At 39.0% G+C, this 15067-nt stretch overlaps 2 protein-coding genes across 5 annotated transcripts in view; one reads left to right on the forward strand and one right to left on the reverse strand.

Annotated features, from left to right (window-relative positions):
* Positions 1–15067, forward strand: part of CREB3L2 (cAMP responsive element binding protein 3 like 2) — a 187887-nt gene that overhangs the window by 39409 nt on the left and 133411 nt on the right. The window contains exon 2 of the mRNA XM_036230849.1: positions 8349–8466. Coding sequence (XP_036086742.1) covers positions 8349–8466 — 118 coding nt within the window. The remainder of the gene's footprint in view (positions 1–8348; positions 8467–15067) is intronic.
* The window catches only part of AKR1D1 (aldo-keto reductase family 1 member D1), a 34605-nt gene that overhangs the window by 14418 nt on the left and 5120 nt on the right, over positions 1–15067 (reverse strand). For 3 of the 4 annotated variants that reach the window (XM_016122876.2, XM_016122878.2, XM_016122875.2), the window contains exons 2-3: positions 6122–6289; positions 4319–4435 (exon numbers count right to left, since the gene is read on the reverse strand). In XM_016122876.2, coding sequence (XP_015978362.2) covers positions 4319–4435; positions 6122–6289 — 285 coding nt within the window. Of the gene's footprint in view, positions 1–4318; positions 4436–6121; positions 6290–12429; positions 12476–15067 lie in introns of those variants that run through there. The other variant, XM_016122877.2, reaches the window with a different exon arrangement.

The following is a 15067-nucleotide window of genomic DNA, read 5'->3' on the forward strand; positions in this document are numbered from 1 at the left end:
GCTGGGTTAGGAATCAAGAGTTTTATTTTGGATATTTTGAGTTTGAAATGACCATTAATCATTCAAGTAGATATTTGTTTGAGGAGACAATTAAACAGAAGTCTCAGGAAGAGGCTCAGAAAGGGGCCATGGCTGCAGATAAAATTTAGGAGTCCTCAGCATATAAAATAATAGTCCATACAACTGCATGAGATCACCTATAGAGTGTGGCTCAGTAAGACAAGAATATTGAGAATAGAGTATTGGGCATAAGAACATTTGGAAGATGGCAGAGAAGAAGCTGCTGAAGAATCTCGAGAGGGTGATATAGAAGCCACGAGAAGAAAATGTTTAAAGGAGACTGTGGTCAATTGTGCGGAAAGAGAGTAAATCATGTGAAGACATGGAAGTCTTTGTAGACCTTGATAATGGGAATTTTTTATTGAAAATCAAGCAATGGACAAAATTCATTATATTCTTAAAATTTTCCCCCTAAGTTTTCCTTCCACCATCTCACCTCAGTGAAACTTTCCCCTGGTTATAACACTTTCTTTGAGCAAAGACAATTTTGTCTTAATTTCCTCTGGTCTCGCCGAGAACAGGAAAAGGGCGCCGTTCTCCTCGGCGCCGCCTGTCATTCATGTTAGTCATCCTTCCTGTCTCTGATTTCAACGTTCTTTGACCTTCTCAACACTTGTGACCCGCATTCCCACTCCGGTCTTCCTCCATATTTCTTCTGTCATGAACTCTGTTGAATAATTTTTACTTTCTCAGATTTTAATTGTCCTTATGAGGCCTGAGCCTATGATGTGCCCCTTGAGCTTCCACTCTGCCTGCTTTACTAATCCCTCATTTGAATAAGCCCATCGTTTTTTTTTTTTTCTTTACTTCTGCTCCTACTATAAGGCATTATTAGAAGAACAGTTCAACTCCCCGAAGACCCATGATGTTGACTTTCATAGTAATAATTTCATTCATTTTTTAGAAATGTGTTATCGTGACTTTTTGTGTTTTATATTTTGTTATTTTGAAGTTGCCCACCTGTTAACTTGACATTTGAAAAATGAAGCGCTAAAATATTTTAGCAAGAAAGGTTTTTTGTTTAAAAAAATCATGAGATTCAAAAAGCATGTGATATTTTAGTTTCAATGATTGATTTCTCAGTTACTGAAATTACAGGTCCAGTTGGCAGGTAATGTCATTATTTTGTCATTTCTCACTGTTAAAAGTTTTACCTTCTCTATGTCCTTGAACCTTTATCCCATCTAAGAATGGGAATATAAATTCTCTATTTACTTTCTCCAGAAAGATTTTACAAGTCATTAGTCAGCCACAGGGAAGTAAACTCTTTTTCTCATTTTGAAATACAGGTTCTTTTCAAATCTTTAAGACTAGCTTAGAAATTTGCTGTTTGAACAAGAGTCATAGTTAGCAGAGGGAAAAGGAGGGTTTAGATTATACCTGCCAAGATCCTGGTATAAAAAAAAAATCACTATTGTTTACAGCATATAGGGATTATTCAGCTTATGAGGATAAGGTAGAAGTGTCAGTGAGGTATAGGGGAACAAGTATGGGCTTGGCATCAGGGGACCCCGAATCTGACCCTAGTTCTGATGGACTTTAAACCCGAGTTAGCTACTTCATTGCCTGGGGCCTCAACTCTATTTCTGTGATATATCGGGAGATGTAATTACTAAGGTTCTTTCCACTTGAATATTGCATAATATTATCTTTCATTTTTAATGTATGAGATGCTGGGCATTGTTTGTGTAATTTCACATATATCATTTTGACTCCTCGCCACACTTGGCAAGTTAGTTATTGTTCCATTTTACTGATAACGAAGTTGGAGTTCGAAAAGACTATGACTGTGCTAGTAAGGAATAAAGCTGAGAGTCATCCTTCTTCTGTGTGACTCCAAAGCCCATACTCCTTCCTTCCACTGTGCCATGTTTAGGTGATATGTAAAGAGATCAAGTAATAACTTGACCAAATCATCTAGGTCTTAAATGGCAGAGATGGGATTCAAATGAGGCAGCCTGGCTCTAGAGCCCATGTTCCTTACTACCATGCTAAGTGACCTCTGATTAGTGAGTATAGGGGGAATCTGTTGTTTCATTTTCTACCATCCTTATGCTGTTTTTATATAGAGGAGCCTATTCTGTATTTGTTGTGTAGGCTGACCCAGATGCCACTCTTGGCCACAGATGTCATCAGTCACCCATGTACCCTTGCACCAAAGATTAGTCACTATAAGAATATGACCCAGGCAAGGCTAATCAGTCTTTCTCTACAATGTTTAATGTGTATCCTCTCTTTCTCTGAATTCTTAAGTTGTATTGATAATGTAGACTTGGCACATCAATGGCCATTTCATCATTATTTGGGAGGGATTTTTGAGAATGAAGCCAATCTGAACATGGAGATAGAAAAGGGCCAGAGTGCAGGTACATAGTTTGAACTTCTGGATCAGGCTGTGCCTAATTTAGATATCTCTTGGAATTTTTAGTTCCTTTTTTTGCTCATAATAATTTGAGTTGGATTTTTGCCATTTATAACAAGAGTTGTGACTAATATGAAGGTATTTGGGTATGCATAACAAGCAGTGGACAAAAAATGTGGAATCGACTAGGTCACTGGGTGTTGAGGACAATGAGAATTTCCCCATGTCCAGCTGAGAATTGGCTATTCTTGCTATGTAATAGCATGGCATCTGGTTACATTATTGCCTTGTATCTTGAGACTCAGACAATGGGTCTACTAAGGTTGGATTTTGAGGGAACTTAGTAGAAAAACATTGGGTGTTAGAGTTTCTTAGCCATTTTTGCAGTCTTCAGTGAGATCTTGAGGAAAGATAAATGTGTTTATTGTTACTGGGCTTGTAAGATAAGAGGTAAGATGATATTTTGCTAACACAGGTAGCAAAATATCATCTATATTTTGCTAACACAGGTAGCAAAATATCATCTTATCCTCTTATCTTCTTTTGGATGATCCAAAGTGGTAGAAGTTTATATCCGAGCCTTCTGAAGTTAGAAAAGTCAGTGCTGGCCAATACAGGAAGGGAAGAATCCTGAACAGAGAGAATTCTGATTGTCAATATCTCTCTGAAGGCAAGATCTCAGGCCATGGATGCCCTACCTGACAGAGGTGCACCATCCAATGAGATGCAGACTGGGTGCAAGGAACACATTATCTGTGCCTCCCTGTTTTGTATTATTTCAAGCCAAATTCAGTCTATTAAGCTGAAGACTGAGCAAATGATCAGAACAAGGAGATTCTTTCCTGAAATGCAGGAAACATAGGCCAAGGATTAGAAAAAAGAAATGTCACCCTCTAAGACTTCCAGTTTTAATGACTTTCTCATGGAGCTAACAGAATGTGAATTTACTGAAAGCCTAGCAAACTTTGAAAGGATATTGTCTTTCTTGTCTAGGAAATCCCAATGTGACCAATAAAAGCCTTTGATTACCAAGGCCATTGTGAAGCCCACAAACCCATATCTACATGAAGTAGGATGCAAAGGAGGAATCCTCCCTAAGATCTGTCTTGAGGGTGTGACCACAGAGGAGAGTAGAGTCAACAAGGAAAGCACTTTTGGAGAACAGAACAAGGGCAGCCATGTTCGCTGTTCAAAGGAATTCTGGCCGCTGCAAGGACAGAGTCCTTGTTCTTCCTGACTAGCAGGATCTGATTTGCCTCATGCACAAGTGACCAGTTTCATTTTCAATCTCTCCTTCCCTCAGTGAAATTTTAAAGCAGTAACTGCTCTTCAGTAGTGTATATGAGGGGTTAAATTAACATGAGTCCATACATTGAGAAAGTTCAAGGAAGAAGAGCATTTGGACTAGAGGAATAGATATCACATAGACACCCTGATCTTGGAGCTGACTCCCCAAACCTGACCATTCTTCGGGTTATTTTCCTTTGGAGGGGCAGATGGTGGGTGAATTTCCAGTTGTATATATTATTTTGCATCGTGTTGTGCCAGGGACATTTTCATGACTGTGTGAGTGGGAAGAAGGTTGTGTCTGGATGCTGGACAACTAAAATGTGGACTACAGTTTGAAGGCTGTGTGATGGCTTGACAGAGAGTTTAAACTGCAGTTGTAAAGACATGATATAAGAAAAAGTGCATTGGGTTATGAATCAAGACCCAGGCCTGAGTCTTACATATCATCTTCCTGGGCTTTTGTTGGGCGAAGTCAGTGCTGTCTGATCTAGGGTAGCAAAACTATAACATTCTATAGTGCTAAGTAAGGAACTCACTTCGTATGCATAGCTTGTGGCTTATGGGTGCTGAAGAGCAGAGGCCAGACCTTTGGGTGTCTGTACTCACCTTAAAAGCCATGGGTAATTCAATGATGTAAAGATCGACATAATCGAGCTGGAGGACCCTGAGTGTCCTCTCCAGGCTTGGCCGGACCATCTCTGGCTCATGATATGTAGTCCACAGCTGTAAGAATAAAAGGGGGTAGTTAAGTAGCATCCACACTATTTTATTTTTCACAATAATGTAGTTCTTTCAAAAGCCTTCATTACACATTTTATTCACTCATTTCATGTCACGAAAATATGTTTATGCTGTCGTTTAATCTGAGTATAGCATAAGCTGATATAACTCTTACCATCCGGAGTATAGCTTGATCAGAATATAGTACCTGAGACTTAAAAGCTCCCCCTGAATCACGGAGGACCCAATTTGGGCACAGAGTCTTCCCCTGCACGGTGCTGGCTTCCTAATCGGCTCTCCGCACTTAAACTTGTCCCCACCGTGTAAGTAGGAAACGTGTCTAAATAGCTACGCTGCCCTGGCCCGGCAATTGTCTTCATGTCACTCTGGTAAAAAAATGTGTTTCACCTAAACAAGAAATATGAGAGTAGTGGGAAAATGTGTTTTTCTTGTTATTGTGCTGTCCCATTAAAGTGAACATTCTCTTTTACATATTTTAATTATTTTTATCCAGCAAACACAGATAGCCCCAGCTTCGTAACAGATACTGTTTGAGTGTTTTGTAAATGTTAGCCCGTAACAACTTTATGAAGTAGTTGATTTAATTCGGTTCAGTTTTTTTTCAACGTGATAGATATTTCAACAGCTTTCACTCTTTACCAAGGAGATTAGAAGGAAAGTTTTTTGGTTCATTTTTCTTTGTGTTTATTTAAAACCTCATTTTTATGTGAAACAAAGTGGCACAAATAAGACTTATTATGGAAAAAATGCAAAACTCTAAAAATTTTTGAGATAAGATGTTAAGTATTCAATAATATTTCTGGTTTTGAGCAGGCTGCTTTTGTGTAGGTCCTCAGGATATGAATTCAAGTTTATTCTCCTCCAGAAACATTTTGGGAGCATCCATTTAAGTTTTGATGTTTTACTCTGATGAAGGACTGTGTAATAACAAAAGCTGTAAGAATCGAAATTGTCGAGCTGTAATAAAGTGAGAAGCTTCAGGTTGATATTTAGGGACAGTAGCTCCTGGTGGCTTCTTGGAATCATAACCCATAAGTGGCTGGTGACTTGGGGAATTGCAAAGCCTTGGAGAGCTTAGCAAGGAGCATTGGTGGGGAGCCGAGAGGAGAGGAGGTCTGGAGAGTGGGCGAAGTCAGAAATAGCATCTTGCTCTCTTTAGAGGAGAATTGTCTCACAAGCTCTCTAAAGTTGTACAGCTTTATTCCTGTAAAGCTGCCTGTAAATACACACCCTACATTTTCCACTGGCTGTCATTGTAACCATGATGCTTTATCTTTCTAACTGCTCTTCAGCAGATAGTGATTTCTAACCCTGGAAATTTAAATTGCTCAAGAGGTAGTGATCTAAACAAAATGTGATACAGCCACACAATGGAATGTTATTGGCCATAAAAAGAAGGAAAATTCTCATCCATGCTACAACATGTATGAACTCAGAAAACAGTATACTAAGTGAAGGAAGCTAGACACAGAAAATCACATATGATATGATTCCATTGGTATCGAACATCCCAAACAAGGATTTAGTCCCTAAATCCTTGGCAGAAGTAAGGAATTTGGCAGTTGAGAATTCACACCTCTTGGCAAGTCCTGTATTCTTCGGCAGAGAAAAAGCGACATCAGCCCACCATTAATATAAGGGGTTAGAGGGATGGAGGGAAGGCCTCACCTTTCCGCAGTAGAAAATATCCTCTCTCTGCACCTTTCCTTCTGCCATCTTCTCCCTGATGGCCTCCCCCACCTCGTGCTCGTTCTGGTAGACATAGGCACCATCAAAGTGCCGGTACCCAACGTCAATGGCAGTCTTCACTGATGCTGCACACATTCCCTTAGAAGTCTGACATGACAAGGGGGTTGAGGAATGAGAGAAAAGAAATGGGTCTTTAGTTTAATCGTTATTAATCAGGACACTTTGCTGTACACTGTTTTAGAGTGAAAATGACAAGTTCCCCATTCCGGGATGGTGTGATTGGAAGACGGTGTCTGGAAGCTGCAGAAACTGATCTCCCAAGGTGTACCCCACCCTCAGTGGTGATTCCATCTATTCTAGGTCAACCCTCGGCTTTGTGGCTTCAGAAGGGTGGCAAGAGATCCATGTTATAGGAGGGCACGGGTTTGATGAATAAGGCTCAGTTATTGATCAGAAATTGGGGTGAATATACTGAGATCTATCCACAGAACAGAATACTACCCAATAATAAAAAGGACTGAACTGTTGACACACACAGCAACACAGATGAAAGAAAAAGTCAGACAAAAAAGTAAATACTTTATGATTCCATTTATATAGAATGCTAAAAAATGAAAACTAATCTACAGTGACAGGCACAGATCAGGGCTTGCCTGGGGAGGGGCGTGTGGGCAGGGGTGGCAGGAAAGGATTCTAAAGGAGTACAAGGAAACTTTTGGCAGTGATGGTACGTTTACCATCTTGATTGTGGTGATGGCTTCATGGCGTGTACATGTATCCAAGTCATCAAATTTATACTTTGAACTCAATGTGCAGTTTGTTGTATGTCAATTATACTTCATTACATCTGGGGGAAAAATGTTGAGGGCTATGCTATTTTTTCAAGAGATATTTTTATCAAATTTGGTAGCCAAAACTTTGTTCATTTTAGTTACCTGTATGAAGCATAGAAATGAGAACATCCCTTCCCGTGAATGTTGAGAGGGTAAAAAACACTTGACAGATTCTTAAAACTTGAGGTATAAGTTATCCATTTTTCACATTGGACGTAAATGACTATTCTTTAGCTATGATGACATTTATTTTTATTGAAGTAATAGTGCTTAATAACATAAATATCAGGTTACTACGTTACTTGTCATCTGTGCGCTCTATTGTGCACTGACAACTAAAAGTGTAGGGTTCTTCCGTTAAACGTATTTGACCCCTTTACCCATGTCGCCCTCAAATGGCAATATTTCATCTTTTTTATGGCTGAGTAATATTCCATTGTGTATACATACCACATCTTTATCCATTCATCCATCAATAGACACTTAGGTTGTTTTCATCTCTTGGCTATTTTAAATAATGCTGTAATGAACAAAGGGGTATATATATATATATATATCTTTTTGAATTAGTATTTTTATATTCTTCGGATAAATACCCGAAAGAGGAATTGCTGGGTCATATGGTAGTTCTATTCTGATTTTTTGAGGAACCTCCATACTGTTTTTCATAGTGGCTGCACCAGTTTACAATCCTTCCAGCAGTGCACGAGGGTTCCCTTTTCTCCACATCCTTGACAGCACTTATTTTTTTTGTGTTTTTGATAACAGCCATTCTAACAGGTGTGAGGTGATAGCTTGTTGTGATTTTCACTTGCATTTCTCTAATAATTAGTGATGCTGAACATCTTTTCATACACCTGGCGGCCATCTGTATGTCTTCCTTGGAAAAAGTCTATTCAGATCCTCTGCCAATTTTTTAATCAGGTTATTATTTTTTTTTGGTCGAGTTGTATGAATTCTTTTATATGTACTTGGATATTAACCTCTTTTTGAAAACATAATTTGCAAATATATTCTTCCATTCAGTTGGTTGCCTTTTTGATTTGCTGTTGGTTTCCTTTGCTGTGCAGAAGTCTTAGTTTGATTAGTTGCATTTGTTTATTTTTCCTTTTGTTTCCCTTGCCTTCGGAGTCAAATTCACAAAAACACCACTGAGGCCAATGTTCAGAAGCTTAGTGCCTATGTTTTCTTCTATGTGTTTTATTTTTTTCAAGTTTAACTTTCAGCTCTTTAATCCATTTTTGAGCTACTAAATAAAAGTACTCCTTCTGTTCATTACTTAAATTTCTGAACATGTGAGACTGCCTTTCTGAGCTTTCTTGTGTGTCACTGAGTTTCTTCATGACTGCTGATTTGAATTCTCTGTCCTTTAGATCACTGTCTTTCACGACCTTGAGTTTGGTTTCTGGAGAACTGTCCTTTGTGTTACCACGTTTCCTTGGCTGTTCACGGGACTCGATGGTTCGTTCCTTTGCTGGCGCCTTTGAAACAGTGGGTACCTTTCTTATTAAGGCACCATTTTGATTTGAACAATTTAGCAAGTTGATAATTCAAGGTCATTGTTTCGTTTTCCATAAATGGTGCCACGGTACAAGTTTTTGTTTTCTCCTGCCTGTGCTACTTGCACCCGGGGTGAGGAGGTGCGTTGCTGTGGTCACAGGAGTTGCCGCCGGGGTGGCGAGAGGGGGGGGCGGTCAGTGTTCCTGCTGTGTTTGGGTCATCTGGGTCTTGGGGGCACCACTGCTGTGGCGGGGGGATGTGGTGGGTTGGGGGAGCTGAGTTTGTGAGCCCAGTGTGTCGTTGCCTGGTTTTCTTTCCCGCTGGTGCCACTGGGCTGTGGCTGGGAGGCCACAGGCATGTTTCTGCTGCTGCTACCAGGCTCCACTGCAGTCAGGGGAGGGAGCAGGTTCTCAGGGGCAACAGCTGTTTCTACCCCGCTTGTCCCCACCGAATCATAGTTCAGGGGCCACACCCCAACTCCTCCACCACTATGCTTTGGTGACTAGAGAACTACATCTGCAGGCACCATTCCCATCTCCCCTTCTTCCTCGCTCCACTGTGTGTTCCAGTGCTCTCTCCTTCAGATGTACCAAGGCGTGCATCTCTAAGACTGGCTAGTTGTATTATCGATGTCTGATTTGTTGTAGATTTAAGGGTAGATACACAGGAGTCTACTATGCACTCTGCCATGATACTCTGTGATGACATTTTAAATATATGAAAGTACGTCTCAACATATAGATAGCCAATAGACATAAGAAAAGATGCTCAAGGTCACTAATCGTCAGAGAAATGCAAATTAAAATGAGATATCATCTTGCATCTGCCAGAATGGCTATCATCAATAAATCAACGAACAAGTGTTGGCGAAGGTGTGGAGAAGAAGGAACCCTTATGCACTGTGGGTGGAAATGCAAATTGGTGCAGCCATTATGGAAAACTGTGTGAAATCATCTTAAAAAACTAAAAATAGAACTAGCTTATGATCCAGCAACTTCACTTCTGGGTATTTATCTGAAGAAATCCTAAACACTAATTCGAAAAGATGTATGCATCCCTATGTTCATTGCAACACTATTTAAAATAGTCAAGATATGGAAGCTACCTAAGTGTCCATCAATAGATGACTGAATAAAAATGAAATAGTACTTATATATGATGGAATATTTCTCTGCCATAAAAAAATGAAATCCTATCATTTGTGACAACATGGATGGACCTAGAGGTCCATGCTAAATGAAACAACTCAGAGAGAAAAATAACCATCATGTGATTTCACATTTATGTGGAATCTAAAGAACGATATACACAAACAAACAAACAAAATGAAAACAAATTCATAGATACAGAGAACAAACTGATGGTTGCCAGATGGGAGGCAGAGTTGGGGGCTGGGTGAAAAAGGTGAAGGAAGTAAGAAGTCCAAATTGATAGTTACAGAATAGTCACAGGGATGTAAAATACAGCACAGGGAACATAGTCAATAATGTATAATAACCGAACGGTGCCAGGTGGGTACTAGATTTATCAGGGAAATCACTTCATAAATTATATAAATGTGACTACCATGCCGTACACCTGAAATTAATATAATATTGAACATCAACCGTAATTGGAAAAAAAAGCATGTCTCAATTTAGTTACATTTTTCTTAATGGGAAAAATTTAGTTACGTTTTTCTTGATGGAGCTTTCCATCAAGATGAACACCTAGTCTCATCAGATAAAAAGTTTACATCATCTTTTAGGATGTGTGTTTAGGAGAGTTTTAATCCTATTTGTTGATTTTTATTGCACTTATATTCAGATGATGGTTCTAATGTTACTCATAAATGTTGAAACTACTTGCGCTTTTTTCTGTATTGTCAATATTCTAACCAAATGCTTGGCAAATCATATCGGACCTGTGAATTCTTCTCCACAGCTCTTGGTTTGTTGTAAAATGAGAGAGACAAGAAATCTCTTGTATTTCTAGTGGTTTTATGGTCCTGGACTGGAAATACAAAGTCTTGGGAGCATAAATTGTATTTCCTTTTTGTATTTCAGTGGAAAGTCAGCACTATTGAGAAGATAAGATGATATGAAAAATGAACAAACTGGCTACACAGATGGTATTAGAAAATAGGACTGATAGTCATAAATATCAAATATTTGGAAAAAGATACACACTTTCTAGAACCTCTTTGATTAATTAATTGACAACATGGTTAATGAGGCTGGAACAGAAATTGAGGCAAAAAACTCGACTTGTAAAATGAGATATTTCGAATGACAGCGAGAGTGACAAGAGACGCACAATGGGAGAGGAGGCTTGGGGTGGAACTCAGAAATTTACAAGGGAAAAATAAAAATACTACTTTACTTCTTAGGTGTAGACAGCAGTATTAATGAAAAGAATTTTTATATGAGGTAGTAAATGTAATCTCAGCAATATCACTGAGATTTTGCGGGCTGAAACTAATAATTTAGGTACAGAGCTAAAGCAGGCTTCAAGGGAAGAGAAAACAATGCACATTAAAGTATATGCTTATATTTTCAAAGATTAACTAAGAAAAGCAGCACAGGGGACAGCATTTAGGATAAAGAAAATGAGAAAGGGAAGAGCTAAGATAGGAGTGTGGTATTGACTGTTAGCCTGAAGTAATATTTGAATGGTGCTTTATTTAATAAAGATTATAGCAGAGAAGAAAATTATAGTAGCGAAAGTCTTCAATTATTCAGCCTTCATTAAAGAGTCTTTTCTAAAAGCTGAATTTCTGGTACACTCTTGTTTAAAATATTCTCCTTTAGGGCAGAAGCAGCAATGAGGTGAATTACTATTTTAGACTTAATTCTAACCAATGTGGAGGAACTAGTTGGAAATACGTGCATAAAAAAAAAAACTTCCTTATAATTCTTAAATATAGCATAAGCAAATTTCATATAAATTCTGACAGATTCTTTAGGAAAAGCCCTTTTAGGGAAAAATCAAAGAGCAAATAGAATGCCATATTTGGTGACTTAAATAAGTGATACAATCGGAAAATCTGAAGTGCAAAATTGGACTTAACAAGTAAGGACAATCTCAGTAAAATGAAAAATTCTGTTTCCTAAAACAGCCAAGAGCACCTTTCCTCCCACTTAAGAAAGGGAAGGGTCCTCAAAGATGAGGTCTCATCCTCCATGATGTAACATGTACCTTAGGTCAGCGTCCTCTATATAGTGTTGTGTACCCACTAAGTACAAGACTTGAGTCTGAAAACCCAGTAGGAGTGATTCATTTTAGCATCACTCCCTTTGACCCGCTTGGAAAAGGCGTGCTTCCTATCTCTGAAATTTAGCCTCTGTGAATCCAAAGGTCCTAGTTCCCAGCTGAAACCAGACTCCTCCCTTCAGTTCAGCATGCAAGGAAAAGAGCTGCCATATTGGCAGGAGTAAGAGATCCTATTGAAGGAGATAGGATTCCTCCATTGTTACACAGTGGGACAGGGAAGAAAGCATGTGGCACCTAGGTGATCCAGTGATACACTCCTTACCAATTTTAATAGTTGGTGGACAGGGCAGCAGCCATAACCTGAGAGTTTAGATGGACTCACACTGCTCCAGGTAATATGAGGTAAGTCACCTAGACTAGCAGATATGTTGGCCAAGAGCACAGAACGCATTGTCTGGGAGGGAAATGATAAGTGTAAGTTGCAATTTCAAGCCCGCTTTAGTGGGAGGAGCTGTGTGCATCCAACTAACCTACAACTTTTAAATTTTTTATAGGAGAGAGACCGAACAGAATTCTGGAAGAGCTCGTCCCGGGGGTGAACTTAGCATATAAAACCAGTAGGTCTGCTTGGCACCAAGGGTAGACTGTAAGACATATCAGAGCGTACCCTGTGTCCTCAGCTGCCAGAAGTGTTGGCTGCTGATTATCCACATCTGGTTCCCTCTGTGGATGACGCAGGGTGTAAAAGCCTGATCTTCTTACCTCGACTCAGCACAACTCTGTAGCGTCCTTCCCGTTCCAGAGCGCCCTGTGGGACTGACGAGCAGTTGCATCACAGTTTAGATCTCCTCACTGCACACACTCGCTTTCTCACTCCCTTACAGGTCTGGTTCCCGAGAGTACTCTGCAGTAAGCCGTCTGCATGCACATCTCCTTCTCAGAGGCCGTTCCCCTGAGCTCCCAACTAAGACACTCGGGTAAAGGAGGATTTCTTAAACAAGCTAGAGAAAGTACTAATGATGAGTTTAAAGAGTATGGCCACATAAAAATGGAGAAACTCTGTTCATCAAAAGACACCATTAAAAATGAAAAAAGACAAATGGGAAGAGATATTTTCACATAGATACAACTGACACAAAACTCTTATCCAGATATTTTAAAAATCCAACATATCAATAAGAAAAAGGGAAATTCAACAAAGAAAAATATGTAGAAGGCACAGCCACTTTGCAAAAGATATCCAAATGGTTAATAAAAGATATGAAAAATTAATCTCATCTAGAATGTAAAAGAAATGAAAATTAAAACCAGACTGAGATGATATCACCCTTACCAGAGCTACATAAATTTTTTTTTTTTTAAAGCACCAAATGTTGGTGAGAGTGTGGAGCAGTCGATACTCTCATACATAGTTGGAGGGAGTGTAATTTATATGACTGCTTTGGAAATTATTTATATTGACATCATCTACTAAAATTGAAAATACTGGTACTTGATGGCGTAGCAATTCCGCTCATAGGTGTATATATCTTAGAAAAACTCATGCATATGTGCAATAAGACATATACAAGACTCTTTGTAACAATATTGCCTGTAAAGCTCCAAACTAGAAATAATACAAAAATGTCCACCAGCAGTAAAATGGATACTGATGTTGTTAAATATTAAATATAAATAGTTAAATATTATACAGCAATAAAAATGGTTGAAGACATGATAAATAGCATGGATGAATCTTACAACATCATATTTAGGAAAAGAGGCAAGGCAAAAAATAATGCGTTCAGTATGTTTTCATTCATAGAAAGTCCCAAAACTGTCAAAATTAAAATATATTGTTAGAAACGCATGTTAGAGTTGGCAACCCTTAGGGAAAAAGCAAGAAAATAATCACCATAAAAGTTATAAGAGCAATAACTCTTGAGGGAGGGACGACTTTGGATTGGGAAGGGCACGCAGAAGGATTCTGGGGTTTAGTATGTTCTAATTTTGAATCTGGGTGGTGGTTACACAGATGTTTTAAAAATATTTGTCCCTCTCTAAGTATATCATATTTCAAAATCTTAAGGGTTAAAAAAAGAAGGTAGATAAAAAATAAGGAGTAAGTGATTCAAACAAATTTTAAAACCTTAGATCAGAGAGTATTGAAACCTGGGCCTGAAACGTCATTTTTGGCCTCGGATCCATGACCATTCGTTTTCTTGTGCTTGGCTCTAGTTGATTGCCGAGCTTTGTAGCATTTACCCTAAGGATTTGTAACCTTCGGCTAAGTTACTTCCTTCCCAGGCTCCAGCCAAATCGTTTCCCCCATAGCCACCAACCAAATTCAAGTCATTATTTTTTGCTTGATTTATTACAGAAGCTTTCTTGCTTGATCTCTGTGTATTCCATCTCTTCTCATTTTAATTCATTTTAACTTTGGCAGGTTAATATTTATGAAATATGAACCTACATTTTTCTCCCTGATATTTATTTTTGTTACCTTCTACCTCCCTCACCAAGCCACTTTTTACAGCTGATGTGTAGCATTCATGGCCTCTAGAGACAAATGGTATAACAAAATGCAGAAGTCAGTTCTTGGCATTCAGTTTCTAAAAGCCAAGGCTTCTGTGGCAGGAGTGTGAGTGTGAAGGGGTCCCAGGTACTAGAAAGAACTCAGGATATGCACTATACTAAGATAAACGTCCACTGATTTTTTTCTTTGTGCCTTGACTCATATAGCTAGCATTTTACAAAAATATAAATGAGTTGTCATTACTGAAAAATTAATAATTACTTTATAGCATCCTCTGAAAATTGTTAGAAGATCAGGCCATACTGGACCCTTGCTTATGCATGGCAATTGGCTATAATGGAGAAATTGGCATCCTTTTTTAGAATGGTGCGTGAAATCATTTTGTGTCCTTGACTGATGATCGTCTCCTGAGCGTAGTTGCATGTGTTTTCTTGTAGCAAAGGAGAAGAAAAAACATTTCTTGCACTCATGCCTGCTATCAAAGTGGGAAAGCAGAACAAAACCAAGAAACAGATTTAGCACCTAGGACCACTTATATAGGCTTCCTGCCTGGTCCTTTTACATAGAGATTATGAGACCATCCTCCCCTGAGACAGATTCTTGACCAAACTCTGATCAGGCTCCCTTGAATTCTTTTTCAAAATGAATTTCTGTGTTCCTCTCTGCATCGACTGTTCTGATCACAAAGGCCAGTAAATCAGGTTAGCAAGAACCCCCATCCTCCATACTGATCACCCTTGATACTGAATCAGGTTCCTCATCCTCCGCCACCCCGCAGCTGATGTCTGATCACTCAGCTCTGTCTTCAGCAAGAATCCTGTTAGGTCAGTTTAGGCAGAATCCCCCTTTACCTCTGATGTTTCCTCTTAATGGTTTTCTACCCAC

Source organism: Rousettus aegyptiacus, unplaced genomic scaffold (assembly GCF_014176215.1).
Source record: "Rousettus aegyptiacus isolate mRouAeg1 unplaced genomic scaffold, mRouAeg1.p scaffold_m13_p_13, whole genome shotgun sequence".
NCBI lineage: Eukaryota > Metazoa > Chordata > Mammalia > Chiroptera > Pteropodidae > Rousettus > Rousettus aegyptiacus.